The following is a 17,451-nucleotide window of genomic DNA, read 5'->3' on the forward strand; positions in this document are numbered from 1 at the left end:
ATGTGAAAGACCTACAAGAAAAAAATGTTTGCTGAAGAACATGAAAGAAGATATAAGTAGAAGTGGGGAGATATTCCAAATTCCTGGATAGGAAGATGATATTATCAGATGAATATACTTTCTTAAATTAAGTTAGAAACCAAACAAAAATTCCAAGAGGATTTTTATAAGGAGCAACAGGTCACCAAGATGATTCTTAAATTGATCTGGAAGAGAAAAATGTACAATAGGCAGGACTTTTGTATAATACAGAAGGCTATTTGCCTAACCACATATATGTATAAATACGCCAAAAATCATCAATAATTTAAACTAGGAGTTGGCCAACCTCAGCCCATAGACCAAATACAGCTCACCCTCTGATTTGTTTCAAACAATTTAATGCTTTTTAGCATATTTGGAGTTTATTACCATAATTAATTTTAGAATATTTTTATCACTTCAAAAGGAAATCATTTACCCTTTAGCCATCACTCAACCCCACCTCCCTACCCCTGAGCTGCAAGCAACCACTAATCTATTCTCTGTTTCTCTCTATTTGCCTATTCCAGACATTTCAAATATATGAAATAATACAATATAACATGTATGTGACTGATTTCTCACATTTTTACTTCGCATAACATTTTTAAGTTTCATCCTTGCTGTATCAGGTACCACCACTTGATTCTTTTTTATGCATGAAAAATATTCCATTGTAAGGATGTATCATTTTGTTTACCCATTCATCAGATAATAGACATTTGTTTGTCTTCACTTATTGGCCACTATGACTAATGATGCTGTGAACATGCGTATGTTTTTGTGGAGGTGTGTTTTCGCTCTCTGGTATTTTCCTGGGAGCGGAAGTGCTGGATCATAAAGTAATGCAGCATGTGAACAACCGCCCGCATGTGTTTAAAAGAGGCTGCACCAGTTTATGATCCCACCAGATATTGACAGCAGGTTTCCAATACTTCTGTACCCTTGCTAATACTTGTTATTGTTTGTCTTTGATTTTAACTATTTAAGTAGCTATGACTCACTATCTCATGGTCATTCTGATTTACATTTCCTTAATGATTAATAATAGGGATAGTATCTTTTCTTACTACTCATCTGAAGATCTTCTTTGAAGAAATGTCTGTTTAAATCCTTTGTCCATTCTTTTAATGAGTTATCCTTTTGTTGTTGAATTATAGGAGTTTTAAAACTATATTACATTATCCCTTGTTTATGTAAATAAAATTTTATTTGAACATAGCTACAGTCATTCATGTATGTATTCTCTGCAAGGCCTAAACTACTTATAATCTGAGCCTGTACAGAAACTTTGTCAACCTTTGACTTAAACAATGAGTTATTGGTAAAGAAGTAGATAAATATACTGAAAAAACAGAATAGGTAGTCCTGAAACAAATTTAAATTTCTCAAATTTAGGGGAAATTCAATTGTTGATAAATGTGGTATTTCAAAACAGTGGTGGGGGAATATGGGCTAGTTTGTTAATAGAGTTGCAATAATTTACTAGCCATTGATAAAAATAAAACTAGAATCCTATGTTACACCATCCACAATGTTTTCTTAAAACCTAAAACCAAAAACTATGAAAGACTTACAATAAAATAGAGAACACTGTTAGAATATTGGTGCAGGGAAGATATTTTTTAATCTGACAAAAATTAAAAATTGCTAGTATAAAAGGTACATAATCAAGTTATAAGAAAACACCTGCATCACATATAATAAACACATGAATACGCTATAAGAAGTTCCTACAAATAATTTCAAAAAATGGGATATGAATGGGCAACAAATATCAATGGGCGAGTTGCAAAGAAAAAATAGTCCATGCTCAAACTAAGAAATTAGAGAAATGCAAATAAAAACAATGAGACAGAAAAGTTTCACCCAGAAACAAGGATAAAAAGCCAAATAATATTAAACAGTGGCAAAGATGTATAAAAACATACTCTTGAAATATAGGCAAGGGTAACTGTGGCTTCTGATGCCCCCAGCACTGCAGTTCCTGTTCTAGGCATCAGCACTGGAGACAATTCAAAGTGGCATCTACAAAAAACTGTGTTGAAACAGTGTTTGTGATAACAGGCAACCATAAACAACCTGAATGTCCATCAAAAGGAGCTTGATTCAATAAATTAAAGCAAATTCATACTATGAAATATTTTGCTGCTCTTAAAAAGAATGAAAATATATATTCACAAATTAATATATCCAAATACACTTGGTTATGAAAAATAAAAACCAACTCTTAGAATGGAATTTATCATTGTGATAATTGTAGTAAATAATTATTTCAATTACTCACTAGAGAAAGTTGTGATAATATTTAGCAATGATATTTATATATTGTGGGTATCTGGAAAAAATCAACTCTTAGAAAAAATGATTTTAGTACTATACCATTTGCGAGTTTTAAAAACAGCAAATGCAAACATAATCAGGAAAAAAAGAGGACAAATTACAACTGCTACCACAGAAATACAAAGGATTGTAAGAAATTACTACGAAGAAATATATGCCAAGAAATTTGAAAACCTATGTGAAATGGACAAATTTCTAGAAAAATGTAATCTTCCAAAACTCAATGAAGAAGAAGCAGAAAGCCTGAACAGACCAAGAATACCTGATGAAATTGAAGCAGTAGTCAAAAAGCTTCTGACACACAAAAGCCCTGGACCAGACAATTTTACAGGAGAATTTTACAAAGCATTTGAGGAAGAGTTAACCCCTATCCTTCACAGATTGTTCCAAAAAATTCAAGAAGATGGAAGACTCCCAAACTCTTTTTATGAAGCCAGCATCATCCTAATCCCAAAACCAGATAAAGACACAACGAAGAAAGAAAACTTCAGGCCAATATCTCTGATGAACATAGACACTAAAATCCTCAACAAAATATTGGCAAAGAGCATCCAGCAATATGTTAAAAAGATCATACACCATGACCAAGTGGGATTCATCCCAGGGATGCAAGGATGGTACAATATTTGCAAGTCAATAAACATAATACATCACATAAACAAAAGCAAAGACAAAAATCACATGATCATATCAATAGATGTGGAAAAAGCATTTGATAAGGTACAGCGCCCATTTATGATAAAAAAACACTTAGCAAATGGGAATAGAGGGAGCATTCCTCAACATCATAAAGGCCATATAAGAGAGACCTACAGCCAACATCATACTCAATGGACAAAAACTTAGAGCTTTCCCACTAAGATCAGGAACAAGACAAGGATGCCCTCTCTCTTCACTCCTATTCAACATAGTACTGGAAGTCCTAGCCATAGCAATCAGACAAGAAAAAGAAATAAAAGGCATCCAAATTGGAAAGGAGGAAGCAAAACTGTCACTGTTTACAGACGACATGATAGTGTACATAGAAAATCCTATATAGACTTCACCAAAAAACTACTGGACCTAATAAGTGAATTTAGCAAAACAGCAGATACAAAATCAATATTCAGAAATCAAAGGCATTTTTGTACACCAACAATGAAATATCAGAAACAGAAATCAGGAAAAAAAATCCCATTTGATATAGTAACAACAGAAATAAAGTACCTAGGAATAAACCTAACCAAGTAGGTAAAGACCTGTACTCGGAAAACTATACAACACTGAAGAAAGAAATTAAGGAAGACACAAACAAATGGAAGCATGTACCATATTCATGGATTGGAAGAATTAACACCATCAAAATGTCCATACTACCCAAAGCAATTTATAGATTCAATGCAATCCCTATTAAAATACAAATGACATATTTCACGGACACAGAAAAACATTTCAGAAATTTATATGGAGCCAAAAATGACCCTGAATAGCTGCAGCAACTTTGAGAAAGAAGAACAAAGCAGGAGCGATCACAATACCTGATATCAACTATATTATAAGGCCACTGTAATCAAAACAGCCTGGTACTAGCATAAGAACAGATAGATACACAAATGGAACAGAACAGAGAGCCCAGAAATAAACCCAAGTCTCTATGGTCAATTAATATTTGACAAAGGAGGCAGGAGCATAAAATGGAGTAAAAATAGCCTCTTCAACAAATGGTGTTGGGAGAGCTGGACAGCTACGTGCAAAAAAATGAAACTCGATCACCAACTGACACCATACACAAAAATAAACTCAAGATTGATAACAGACTTAAATATAGGTCATGGCACCATAAAAGTCCTAGAGGAAAACATCAGCAGGAAAATCTCAGACATTCCACGCAGCAACATCTTCATTGACATGTGCCCTAAAGCAAGGGACATAAAGGAAAGAATAAACAAATGGGACCTCATCAAAATAAAAAGCTTCTCCATGGCTAAAGAAAACAGCATTAAAATGAAAAGAGAACCAACTATATGGGTAAACATATTTGCCAATGATACCTCAGACAAGGGCCTGATCTCCAAAATCTATAAAGAGCTCACAGGACTCCACTCCAGGAAGACAAAAAACCCAATTAAAAAATGGGCAAAGGACTTGAACAGACAGTTCTCCAAGGAAGACATACAGAGGGCCCTGAGACATATGAAAAGATGCTCAGCATCATTAGCCATCAGAGAGATGCAAATTAAAACCACAATGAGGTACCACTTCATACCAGTCAGAATGGCCATCATAAACAAATCAACAAACAAATGTTGGAGAGAATGTGGAGAAAAGGGAACCCTAGTGCACTGTGGGTGGGAATGCAGACTGGTGAGGCCACTGTGGAAAACAGTACAGAATTTCCTCAGAAAACTAAAAATGGAACTGCCTTTTGACCCAGCAATTCCACTGCTGGGATTATACCCTAAGAATCCTGAAACATCAATTCAAAAGAACCTATGCACCCCAATGTTCATAGCAGCACAATTTACAATAGCCAAGTGCTGAAAGCAACAAAGTGCCCATCAGTAAATGAGTGGATCAAAAACCAATGGTACATTTACACAATGGAATATTACGCAGCAGAAAGGAAGAAGGACTCCTGCCCTTTTCGACAGCATGGATAGAACTGGAAAGCATTATGCTAAGTGAAATAAGCCAGGCAGTGAGGGACAGATACCATATGATGTCACCTTTAACTCAAACATAATCAACAAAAGAAAAAAGCACACAAAATATACCCAGAGACATTGAAATTAAGAACAATCTTAATAATAACCAGGAGGGGGGAGGGGACAGTGGGGAAAAGTGTTTTCAGGACTCCTGTAAAGAACTCATGGACAAAACCAAAGGGGAGGGTGGAAGCAAGGGAGGGAGGTGGGTTTGGCTGGGGTTGGGGGGAAGTGGTAGGGAGAAAATGCAGATAACTGTAATTGAACAACAATAAAATAATTTTTAAAAAACAGCATATGCACATATATGTATATATAAAGCACAGAGAATGCTTGAAATGCTACATATAAAACTCTTGACTATAATTTCTTGGTAGGGAAATAAAATCTGGATGAAGATGTTGGGAACTTTCATGTTTTGTTCCTTCTATTTGCATAATTTCATCTTTATAATGAGTATGAAGTTTTATGTTAGTTGTATTCAAATAAAACATATTGGACTTATGTAAAGTATATTTTGATATTTTTAATATATTTAACAGGCAAATATATTTTGTGGCTAATTTTTTTGTACACTTGTCTTTGGAAAACATGGAAATCCTTTCTTTTAAAGTCCTAGATAATATTTTATGCTTTATAAAAGATATCTAAGAGGAATTAAACATTACATGTCCTCAATTCTAAGACACTGATTTTAAGACTCATCATTAATTCAATATCAGCTTATCAGGAAACAAAAATAAGCATACAATCACACTGAATATACAAAATTATTAGTATAAGATGCATTTCAACTTCACAAGTGTTTTAAGATAAAATGACAGTATAATACGCATCACATTTTGCGTTAAATATGTAAGGTAGGTAACTAAAATTGTAATCTAGATTTTCTCCTTTGATGAATAAATATATGTTTGCAAAACGTTGAAAATGAGATCCACATGCCTCTGGCAAGAATATTTACAAAGGAAAGGACAATCAAAGGAGAACTCACTGTCCATGAAAAATCTCTGCCTGAATAGAGCATATTGCTCCTGAGTGACACAAGATCTTACCTTATTTGGAAATGAAAATTTGCTTGCTTCCACTTTGCCAGGTGCCTGAATAGCAGAAAGTGGTGGAAGCCAGGTCATCTCCTAAAGGGAAGAAAATCAAACAGCATTGTTTTACAGAAAGTATTTAAAGTTAGTAGCATGTAAATCAGCTATAAAGCCTGCCTTGATAAGGCATGGAAGGGGTAAAAAAAAATGAAAAAGAGATGAATAAGGAATAAAAGGGAATTTTAAAAAAAAGAATGTGAAACTCACTTTCATATTTCCCCCCAATTTTACTAATTTTTGGTTGTGCGGCTATCCCTATGCCCCCTTCATACCGTAAAAAGATCTACAAGATTGTCCTATTTTCATTTCAAATAAGCTCCCGAGTAAAGGGACAACCCAGTGGTAAAAGTCCTATGGAAAAAGCCGTACAAATGGGGCTGCTTCTCTGGGACTTGACCCCACAAAATGCACAGGGTGTTTCTGAAGGACTGCATAAAGCACTTTCAACTTCAGGAATCATTATTACAGGACTTGTTTATTTTATTAGAAACTCATATTAGTCTGAGTGTCCAATAAGCCCCAATACATTACTTTGGTCTTTATAAAAATGTCATTCATGGAGAAGTGAAAACACAAATCACACATATGAAACAAAGAGAATGTTGTGATGTTTATAACAGTATTAAGAAGACAACTTTAGCTCAACATGCGATATTCTGTCATATGCTTTCTGACATACACTTTCACTAAGCTGTGAGAGAGAGGAGGGGTCCTTTTAGTCACTTCCAGTATTCTCCGTCAGTTCCATCTCCTGGAAGATATCTGCATTCACTAAATGACTGTGGAATTAAATTGAATCATTTTCTGAACGCCAGGAACCTGGCTTAGAGTTTACAAATAGGTTCTGAACCCTATTTCTTGATTTATACACATTTCCAAACATATGCAAGCATATAAGCAGTTGGTCCACTTTGAGAGAAGTGAGAAATTCTCTCTTTAGGTGAAGACATTTCTTCACTTCCCTTGGTTGGTGGTGGGTGATGTTGAAAGGGATTCTGTCAGGTTTTTGGAGTGAGTTTCTTGAGATGGTCTTGGGTCTTCTTTCCTTGGGTAATTCTCCTCCTCCAGCACCTCAGATGTAGACCCACACAGGGAATGAGCGTATTCAAGCCCTTCTCAGAAGGATTTACTGACCCTGCATCATCTCCCGCCCACCATGACACCTTCACCAGAGGTGGGTTAAGCTCATATGCACCTGAGGGGTCCCTTCTCCATGCTGCTGGTACCAAAGTTTCTCCAACAGAAAGCAAAGGAAGACCCAGTGACCCTTTATATTCCTCTTACCTCACTCCCCAAGTGTCTGCACATCCTATCCTGTGTCTCTACCCCGTTGTCTCTTTTGTGAGGATTATGTCCAGGAACAGAGCGGGTACCCAGCCCATTTTTGAATGAATGGAAAATGAAACAGTATCTCTGAAATGTGTTCACCTTTCTTTCCGGTTACATGAACTACCATCCTAATCACACCTTAAATTATTTGTAACCTGAATTACTTTAGGAGCTTCCTGATTGGTTCTCTTTCTTCTGTTATTATTAAGTCATCCTTCACATGTCTGTCAACTCATTTTTCCTAGAGTGCAGATTGAAATGAAAGTGCCACTTCTTCAATATCTTTATAGACCATCACATATGTACCAACAATGATGACGATGGCAATGATGCCTCCTGTTGTGCTTGACAGTTTCAGAATACTCCCACGCAAGTTTTCTCATTTAAACCCAACCTTTAAAGTAATTATTATTATGTCCATATTGGAGAAGAAGTTATAGCTCAAAAAGATTAAGTGATTTGCTCAAGTTGACGCAGTTCACAAATGCCACCACCGAGGTGTTCACACACACCTTCCTCCCAATCCAGTATTTGTTTTTTACTCTACTGCATTTTCCCCCAGAACAAATAGTATTCAAGACATTCTACAACAAGGTCCCAGTTGTCAGCCTGGTGTCTTTTTATAATCTACACATGCACTATGGATAAGGAAAACTACAGTCTCTGCTTTTACTTACACTGCCCCCTTTGTGTGCCCCATATGCCTTTTGGAGTTCTATTCATCCCTTAGGGCTCGTCTCAAACATCATTTATGCCATGGGGCCTTCGTTGATTCCCCTTCTATTCCAATACAGTATGACAGTTCTCTTCTCATGCTCCTCCAAAGCACTTTCTCTGTTTCATTGTAACTCAGATTCTTTTTCTTTGTTTAGTTTTATAAGTATACACCTCTATCTGCACTTAACTATTTTGCTTTCTCCTGATACCCTTTCCCCAATGCAGAATAAAAATCATACTAAGGAATCCCAATAATCTCTTTCAAGAGTATTCAGTTTTACTAAACATAATCCCCAAATAGGAACCCTAATAATTTCCTTCAAGAACATTCAGATTTATTCAACATATCCTTTAAAGATGAACTGCAAATTTCTTCAGAGGGATACTGTCTACTCATCTAGGTCAATGAAGCCCCTTACAGACTAAGTGCTCAAAACTAACTTGTTGAATTGAACCAAATGCCCATATTTCAATGCAAAATTGCTCACTGACATTACTTTCATTACTTTAATCCTATCATAGTATTTTGATGTAATTTTCTATGTAATTAGTGCTGCTTTATATATGAAGGAATAATAAAGACAATAAGGTTGCTTGAAACAGTTAAATGTTAGAATTTTCAAAAACATAGAATTAGTTACATGAACTAATTAAATATTTGCCTTTAATGAGTGTTGCAATGACTTTTTAAGACTGATTATTAATTACATTAAAATTCTCCATTAGGGTTGCATGGAAAAATTAAGGGCAAATAGACTATTTCTATTTCCTCTTCTGTCATCACTTACTAGCTCAGTGAGCTTAGGTTAAGTCACATCTTCAGTAACTTGTAGTGATTTCAAAGAATAGGCTTTGGAATCAATCAGATCTCAATTTGTGGTATCTTAGAACCAAAGAAATAAAGGTGCTAACTAGTTCATGGTTTAATCATAAGCATTAAATGAGACAATACGTAGAAAATAACACAGTCCTCTTATGGTTAATCATTCAATAAAACACTGATTAATATCAAGTTGAGTTTCAGAATTCTTATTTCTAAAATGAGAAATAGAATTTCTCTCTGAGCTTTAGACGAAAAAGTGTTTTTTATGGAAGAATGAATTATTATGCCAATGTAATCTGTAATTAAGCTAGCAATTACTAATACAAACTATATATTTCTAAAACATAAAGTTATTTAAAGAGATAATTATGATTCTTGAGTAGGATATGTACTTTACATTGGACAAAATGTCCGTAAGTTTTCTCATGGGAATGAATCTCTGACATAATAATAGTAGTCAGTGAGATAAAATTTGATTAAGAGGTCTTTAATTAGTACTTTAATGTAAGCAAAGAAGAACATTTCATAACTACTAAAATTTCCCTTGGTTTGCCTCACTTCACAAGGAAAGAATGCTATTTTACTGAAAGGCTAGTGTATGCACCGACCCCACCACTGCCCATGCTCCAGACTTCCCTGCCTCAACCACTCCTTCATTGCTGCCTTGCGCCTCTGTCCTCCACTTGGGTGTCCTTTGATTGCATCCTGGACCACAGGTAAGACAGGAAGAGAAATAAAATGTTTAAAGCCAAGCACTCCAAAGTCTAGGTGGCTACCTCCTGACCTTACAAACTCTTCTAAGATTTCTTTGATCTGTCTGCCTTCCTTCTTTTTTGATTTTCTTGTCACTTAGGAATGAGGTCACACACTATACCCACCACTGAGAGGTCCTCAGCTTCCTTAGCCAACTGACAAGATTAATAATCAACATATCTGTTAACACAGCCTCACCAGTCTCAGCTCTAAGCAGATGTCTTATTACCCAAGGGACACATTTCAGGGTGTCTTCTTATTTCATAGGCGTAAAATGCCAAGTCTCTTTATAGCAAATACACTCTGTTTTCTCCTAAATGTAAGAACAGATGGTTAAACGATAAGAGTATAGAATACTGCATTTCATTAACTGTCCAGTTTTTTTCTCCACTCCCCCAATTTTCAGAAGGCCAGGGAACATGTATGCAGTTTCCATTTTCACATCAATTGTGTAGCTAGCCTGACCATGAGTCCCCAAAATCCACAATTTCAAGATGAGTAGACTGCTCATTTTGCACAAGCCTCCTCTCTCTCCATGTAGCTACTCATCTACACTGATGTCACCTGCATCAGCCTGTTTTAGGACAGATGGTTGATGCTTAGAACATCCATTCACTAAGCAGTGTAGGTTTTTGTAATTTAAAAAGAGAAGAAACAAAAATTGAATTTTAGTATCTAATTGTAGGGTTCAAAATGTATAGTTATGAAGATCTGCAAAGTACATTTAGTTTGCAGATAGATTAAATCACAAAAAAGTTAAACAATATCTTAATTTTCCTACTTTTCAGTGAATAGGAAAATGCTTTCCCTGACCTCTTTCCCTGTCTACTGTTTCCCCACCACAACTGGCCTCAGTCACTGCGGCAGGAGTGTTCGCTCTGACATCACTACCATGCCGTAATTGCCCCAAAGCTTCCAGTGACCCTGCTGCAAACGTTCCGGATACTCCGTCCTACGGCGCCATCAAGGAACGCTGCAGTGCCACTGCCTGTTCCTTTCCCACATAGTCCTTCCTCAAGCCAGATGGCTTAACGTCCCATTTCCTCTTGTCCTGCTCTAGGTTTTCCTGGGCCAACATTTTTTTTGTTTTCCTTTCATGTTATTCCCACTTCACTTACCTCTCCTTTCTCTCTCATCCCTGCCTCTCTAGGAAGCTCACTGACCAGTGCTATCCTCGGCCAGGGTTACACGTTTTACCCTCCTTTACAACGATCTGTGCCATGCATTTAATATTTACACGCTGCTGGGGCTGCGGGTTTTCATTCTGTGCGTCACCCCTATCAGAGTATACACTTTGTAACCTCTACTAGATTATGATCTCTTTGAGGGAAAGGATCATGTGTTGTAACTCTCTTATAACTCCTGAAGGCCTAACACAATGAGTCCAATAACAGGAATTCATTTAATCACTCTGGATTCTCTTTTTTCGCCTGTAAAATGACGGCAATGGTAAATTACACTTGTCCTACCAAACACATACGGCTGCCGCCAGGACTGAGAGCGATTAAATTACTTCTTTCTCTTTCAGCAATGTCTCAACACGGGCTGCCAACTCGGAGTCTGCGAGGAAGGAGAGACTTTCTCCCCAGGCCTGGCAGATGACCACGGTTAACTCCAGGATTCTGTGAACTCAGAAACTTACTCTTTTCTAAGTAGAACACTGGACTAATTCTGTGACTTTGGAATAAAATGTGAAGTGCCAGAGCCGATTTTATGTGCGGCAGTGGCTGCTGCAGATCAGAGCATTATTTTGTTTTCAGTTTCCATATCAGAGCAATCACTCAGCTTTTCGGTTCTTTCACACGTGTGACTTGTGTTATGACACTCTGATCAAGTAAGTGCTGTCAACAGCAGAACATGGTAATTTTTATTACGCTGTCTCTCCTTTAAATGCCGGCTGCGCGCAGGAACACTAGATCTGGTGAAAGGGAAAATGCGCCCGTGAGCCTGATCCTGGGAGGCCGAGCCCCAGCCCTGGAGTAGACAGAGTGGGAGAAACACTACTGGGACCAGCACGTACATTCTCATAGTCAATCTATCCCCAGCCTTTAACCACGGACTCCAAGGTCAGACCGAAGGCTGGGCAGAACTGGGCTCAGAATAAGATCACAGTCAAAACCTCTAAGTTTGTGCCTAAATCAACAAAACCCAAGAATATTCTCATTCTGTTACTACAGTAGAAAAACCTATAGTTTGAAAAATAATAGTAATATAATATATTCAGGTCCATTATTTTGATGAAAACATTACTTATGAAAAGTTTTACAAAAATAGTAGCTGTTAAGAAACATCCCTTCCTTGCTAAGATTTTTAAAAATATATTTTTCATAGCATAATTTAGGATGCCAAAATTACAAATAAGCAAATAACCGATAAAAACCTGTAATAACACCATTCTCAAAAAGCACAGTGAAATCTCATTTATTTAAACTGAAAATCCAGGAACATGTCCAATTTGAACCAAAGTTGACCTGAGAAGGAGATTTCCACCTGCTATATCTATATTTTCTGGTCTTGTGCACACCTCCTGGATGGGAGAATCTCCTACTGGAACACCAACTAATCTAATTCAATGCAATGCCATAGCTCTTTTAACTTATGGCTACCCCCTGCTCTCAATGAGGTTAATCCCCAATGGATAAAACAGAGGGTGCACCTGTAGGTAAAGATTAATGGAATCAATTCACGAAGCAGCTTTCAATTCGGTTTCACAGACTGAGAAAGACAAGAAGCACATGTGCATAGATAAAAATATGACCCCACGGTCTTATGGCAGGAAGAGCATTGGGCACTGATGAATAAAATAGGAAGCCTTCAAATTGGTTCCAGAGACACCTCAGACCTGTGCATTACACGTGCTCCTTTGTCTATAAATTTCCAGTTCTCAAAAAGGTGAGGCCACTAGGTGTCTGAATCTTCATTATTTCCTTCACATCGTAAAGACTGTAATTCACTGTAAGGTTATCAACTCTGTGCGCTGGAGATCTACCTCTCATCCCTCTAACTTTAGGAGCTGTCCCCACAAAGTCTGGACTCTCCATGGAAAAGGATAAGAACATTGATGGCAGTTGATTCAACTTCCCCTCTTAAAAAAATAGTTCATGCTAGATCCCTTCATGTTGGACTTCACTAAAGATTTCTTGTTCTAGATGCAGTTTTGTTGTTTTCCAGTTGTCTTTTGGGGCAGGAAAATGGACGTGACCTTTCTTATCCCTTGTCACTCTGTGTTCAGCATGTTCTTGGTTCCATGTTTTTACTTGGGACCTCTTGGAACGAGAAAAAGCACATGTTCCTCAAATTCATTTTTAGATTCACCTGGCTTTCAGGTTCACTTTATTTCTGTGTTTCAAACATACTCTAATTCCCATCCTTTAGCTTGGGGATTGTTTCTAGAACTGAACATTGTGTTAAAAATAGAAAGTCTACATTGGGTTCTCAGAGTGTGAAGAAGAGGGCTTTGATAGTGAGTGTACAGACAGAGGAACTTAACGACTCTCGCTAACCCCAGGCAACAATGCCAGCTCTGAGTTCCTGCCGCAGCACACAGACACCTGCTGGTTTCCTGCGCTCTTACAGACCTTGTGCCCATGATGAGAAGCATTAATTAGTCTAATTCTAAAAGAGGCTTAAAAAAAAATAACTAAGCACCCGAAGGGTATTCAGTGGATTTCTCAAATTCTGAATCTGAGGCTGGGACAGATGATTTCTGAGAATAAATCATGGTAAGTGTAGGTTTATAAGTGAGCTAAATTTCTGACCAGCTCATGAGAAAGGTCATGTTATTAATTATGCCACTGTCACTTTACTTCTGGTCTCCGTAACACCTTTCAGTGGTAGTCCGAACACCCAGAAATTAGCCGTCCTGGCAGACATATGGATTATAATTAGTTTTGGAATGAGTTCTGGTTTGTAGTAGTCATAATGTTCCTTCACATGCCTCTGAGGGTGAAAGTGCTTTATTTGGGACGGAGAGGAAGACTGTAGGGGAGGAGAGTGAGAATTACATTGTTGGCCATGTTTACCAATTAAAATGTCCCTGAACTCTGTTCTACAGAAAATAATGTGGAAATGTGCATTTGACAAAACCCATGCCTCCGTTAACTTACAGAGAAGCAGAATAATAGAACAAAAAAGGCCTGGAGCTGGCCTCTGCGAAACCTTGTTGAATCCTGGCCTTGCCCGGAACCAGCAGAATGACCCCGGGCAGTGGCACTTTTCTGATTATTGGTGTCCTCATCTGTCAGTTGGAGTGAAGAGCGCTATCTGGAAGGATTACTGACAAATACACAAGGTACCTAGCGTGGTGTTTGGCACAAAGTGGGTGCTCCACAGAATGCAATCATTGCTGCTTTACTATCTTTGCAATTAGTGTTGGTGTGGACCTTGGAAGGGAGAGGATGAATATAGGAAAAGACATTTATGAACTTGTTTTTTAATCTACTTCACTCAGTTAATTATTTAATATTTAACTAGTGAATTATTCATAGTCAAATAGAAGGGATAATGAAAGTGTGCTTATTAAACAATAATTTGCTTCCCCAACTCCCTTTGCCACCAAAGCACAGAGGGCAGTGGCGCCAACTCAGTGTCTGCTGTTTTCTTAAATGGGACACTCACCAGTAAGCAGGATGCATCCTTTTTCAAAAGCTGGTTTGGGGTTCTAAAGAGTTTAGAAACTTTGCCCTTAGGCGTATCAGCTGCCCTGGGGTAACAACATTTAAGGCAGTTTAACCGGTGAGCTGAAGGAGGTGCTGGGATATAGGGTGCGAAGGTAGAGGAGGACAGTTGCTATGCTGTGGTAACAGGGGTTAGCACCTGGGCAGGACACAGAGAAAGGCAGGCCAGGCTGGACAAGAACAGGCCCTGAAAGCCACTGGGGTTGACCTGAAGTCCCTGGGACAGCAGGCCTTCTGGTTCACTGCAGGGGAGGCACATGTCCGGTGCTGGGAGGCTGTGAGCGCAGTCTGCCGCAAGCACGTGTCTTTCTTCTTCTCAAGCCCTTTCCTAGGTAAGTTCCTGCTGAACACACGGGTTTCTGTTAGCTTTGCCCAAATATTTCTTCTCAGCGTGAGAGGTGATTTATGTATCCCTGAATGGCCTTGCCCTAGTCTAGCAGGGATGGCTCCTAGTACTGAGGATGAATTTTCATGAAAGGTAGGATGACTTTTCAGGAGACAGGAAATGTCTACTTAAGTCCCCCAGATATGGACAGCCAAATCCAGAGGCTGGAGGAAACTGGTTAGCTTTGGAGAAACAATCATTTTTTTTTTAAACCATGAAGTTAAAATGTCCTTAAAAAGTAGAAGCAGAAGAATTAACATGCTCCCCCCCCAAAACAACCCCCCCCAAGTACATAGGTCTGCAAGAAAAAGAAGTTAGGGCCAAATAAAAACAGGATGTCAACTACTTTTATCAGAAGAAAAGGCATTTAAAAAGACTGTATAGCCTGATAAAGAGCTTACCCCTCAGGAAAAGATATTCTGTGAGAAGAAAGAAAGAAAGATAAAAGACGAAGGGACCAAATTAATGATATCTAAAGAGCATAAGATCCCAAACTCTACTACTAAATGTATCTTTAAGTGGAGAAAGGAGGAAAAGAACACCAGGAAATCAGAAAGTGAAGACGATCCTGCAGAAGTCTTTAAGGGGAGAATGTGAGAAGGAAGGGTCAGAATACACAGGGGCAAATGGACAATCCACAAATTTCAGACAGATGTTTCCATTCTTTGATCCTCGCCCGCAAAACAGACATAGTTCCTGGTCTTGAGAGGGGGCCTGCGATCATGATGGATAGTTTGGGACTTAGTAAAGCCAATCAGTTCACTTTCTACTAGTGCATCCAGACATGCATTCAACTGAACATACATTTGAGCAGCCACTCTGTGCCAAGTAGGTACAGAAAACAGCAGACATGGCCCCACTCTTAGGAAGTGTGAGAAACAATGGGAAAGATAAGCTATAAACAATGAACAAAGAAATGTAAAAGCAACAGGTTCCTATTCTTCACAGTTGCTGTGTTTTCTTTTTGTATTGGTGTGTGTGTATGATGGAGCCAACCCAGCCACCAACACCCATCCTGGCCCTAATGGGCGCTGGGTGAGGAACTGTATTCCTCACGCTTGCTACACTGCTCTGATGAGTCTAATTAGCGTTTTGGCGTAAAAGAAGCATGAGAGGGGCATGGTTGCTGTATCAGACATCTGAGGGCTGCTCTTTGGAGAAAACATGACATGTGTCTCACGGAGACATGAAGCACAATTAGACTCGATGCATTAAAGCTACAGGAGAGAGTTTGGTTTTTCTAAACTTTCCAATAATTTCTGTTACTAAATATTACACTCATGCTATGTGCTAATAAGTGCTGTTTAAGGAGATGGGGATACAGTTGCAAATAAGGTCCCTGTCCTCATGGAGACTACATTCTGGGAAAAAACGAGATAGATAGTAAACGTGTACACAATACTATGTAACATTATATAACATAATGCAGTGTAGCTTAGCATAATGTAATATACTACAACATAATAACCATTAAAACTACCCAACAGTAGACTGGACATTTCTTAAAATGGTGAGCTGCTTATCTTGAAAGCATTTGGGATTATAGCTAGAGTGGGAGGTCTCTGGGCATCTCAAGTCTAGAGCACCATCTTCCTTATGACTTCGGTGGGGCCACATGGAGGTCTGAGGCAGGGCCAGTCCTCTGTTTATTTCTACCTGCTGACTCCATGAAGTCCTTAACTGCACATGTGGTCGCTGGAAGTCTGGGGACACACAATTTCATTTTACTTTTTAATTTAATTGAAGAAGTATCCTCAATGAATCATTCTGCTTAAATAATACATACACCTTGTTAAAAAGCTAAACATTACAAAAGTACAAAATTCAGAAAAGAGAAAGTGCAAAGTGAACGGGGTATAAAAATTGTCCAATGTTTACACACATATACTAACATGGGGATTGTACACCTTTTTTTTTATGTTGAACTGTTTGAAGGCCTAATTTTTCATTTCTTCTTTTTTAGCAAAACTCACATCTTCTTTTTAAAGGCTGCATAGATCTTCCTACCACTTTGAAGTAATAGTTTATTTAATCAAGTAATGGAGAGTTGAGTAGTTGTTTGTTCATTACTACAAACCACACTTTGGCAAAACTCCTTGTTAACTGATTTCTTCATGGTTCTGTATTTCTTCCATTGAATTAATTTCTGGTTTAGAATTTCAAACCAAATGGCAAAAAGCATTATAAACTTTAATATATTGTCAAATTATTCTCCAAAAATGGTTTACCAATTTACATCTCTGATGTGGTCACCGGCAAGCAGTGTCCGAGGCATTGTGGCTGAGAGAGACAAATTCACATGGACTACTGAGTCCTGTGGAGGAAAAGGGATGGCACGGCCACTCTCTCAAGGGGAGAGTGCCTCAGAGTACCTCAGCCACTCTTTCAAGAGGAGAGCGTCCCAACCCTTGCCTTGACAGGCTTTTATTAGCTTAATTTGCACAGAAATACAGGGTATATATGGAAAGCTCATCAATCATTGTCAGGAAGTAATAGTCAAATAGATAACATTTAAAGAACTCTGAAGGTTTATTTTGAGTCAGTGTCAGATAGCTAAAGGACCACAAAACTTTGGGGAAACAAACTCATTTCATGCTTGGACTCTTATCATATAAATTGA

General features: G+C 38.0%; 1 protein-coding gene across 4 annotated transcripts in view; it reads right to left on the minus strand.

Moving 5' to 3' along the window:
* Positions 1 to 17,451, minus strand: part of AFF3 (ALF transcription elongation factor 3) — a 571,288-nt gene that overhangs the window by 178,819 nt on the left and 375,018 nt on the right. For all 4 annotated transcript variants that reach the window (XM_053924521.1, XM_071221520.1, XM_071221519.1 and 1 more), the window contains one exon: positions 6,104 to 6,184. In XM_053924521.1, the coding sequence (XP_053780496.1) occupies positions 6,104 to 6,184 (81 nt within the window). The remainder of the gene's footprint in view (positions 1 to 6,103; positions 6,185 to 17,451) is intronic.

The sequence above is a fragment of the Desmodus rotundus genome, chromosome 5 (assembly GCF_022682495.2).
Source record: "Desmodus rotundus isolate HL8 chromosome 5, HLdesRot8A.1, whole genome shotgun sequence".
Lineage (NCBI taxonomy): Eukaryota > Metazoa > Chordata > Mammalia > Chiroptera > Phyllostomidae > Desmodus > Desmodus rotundus.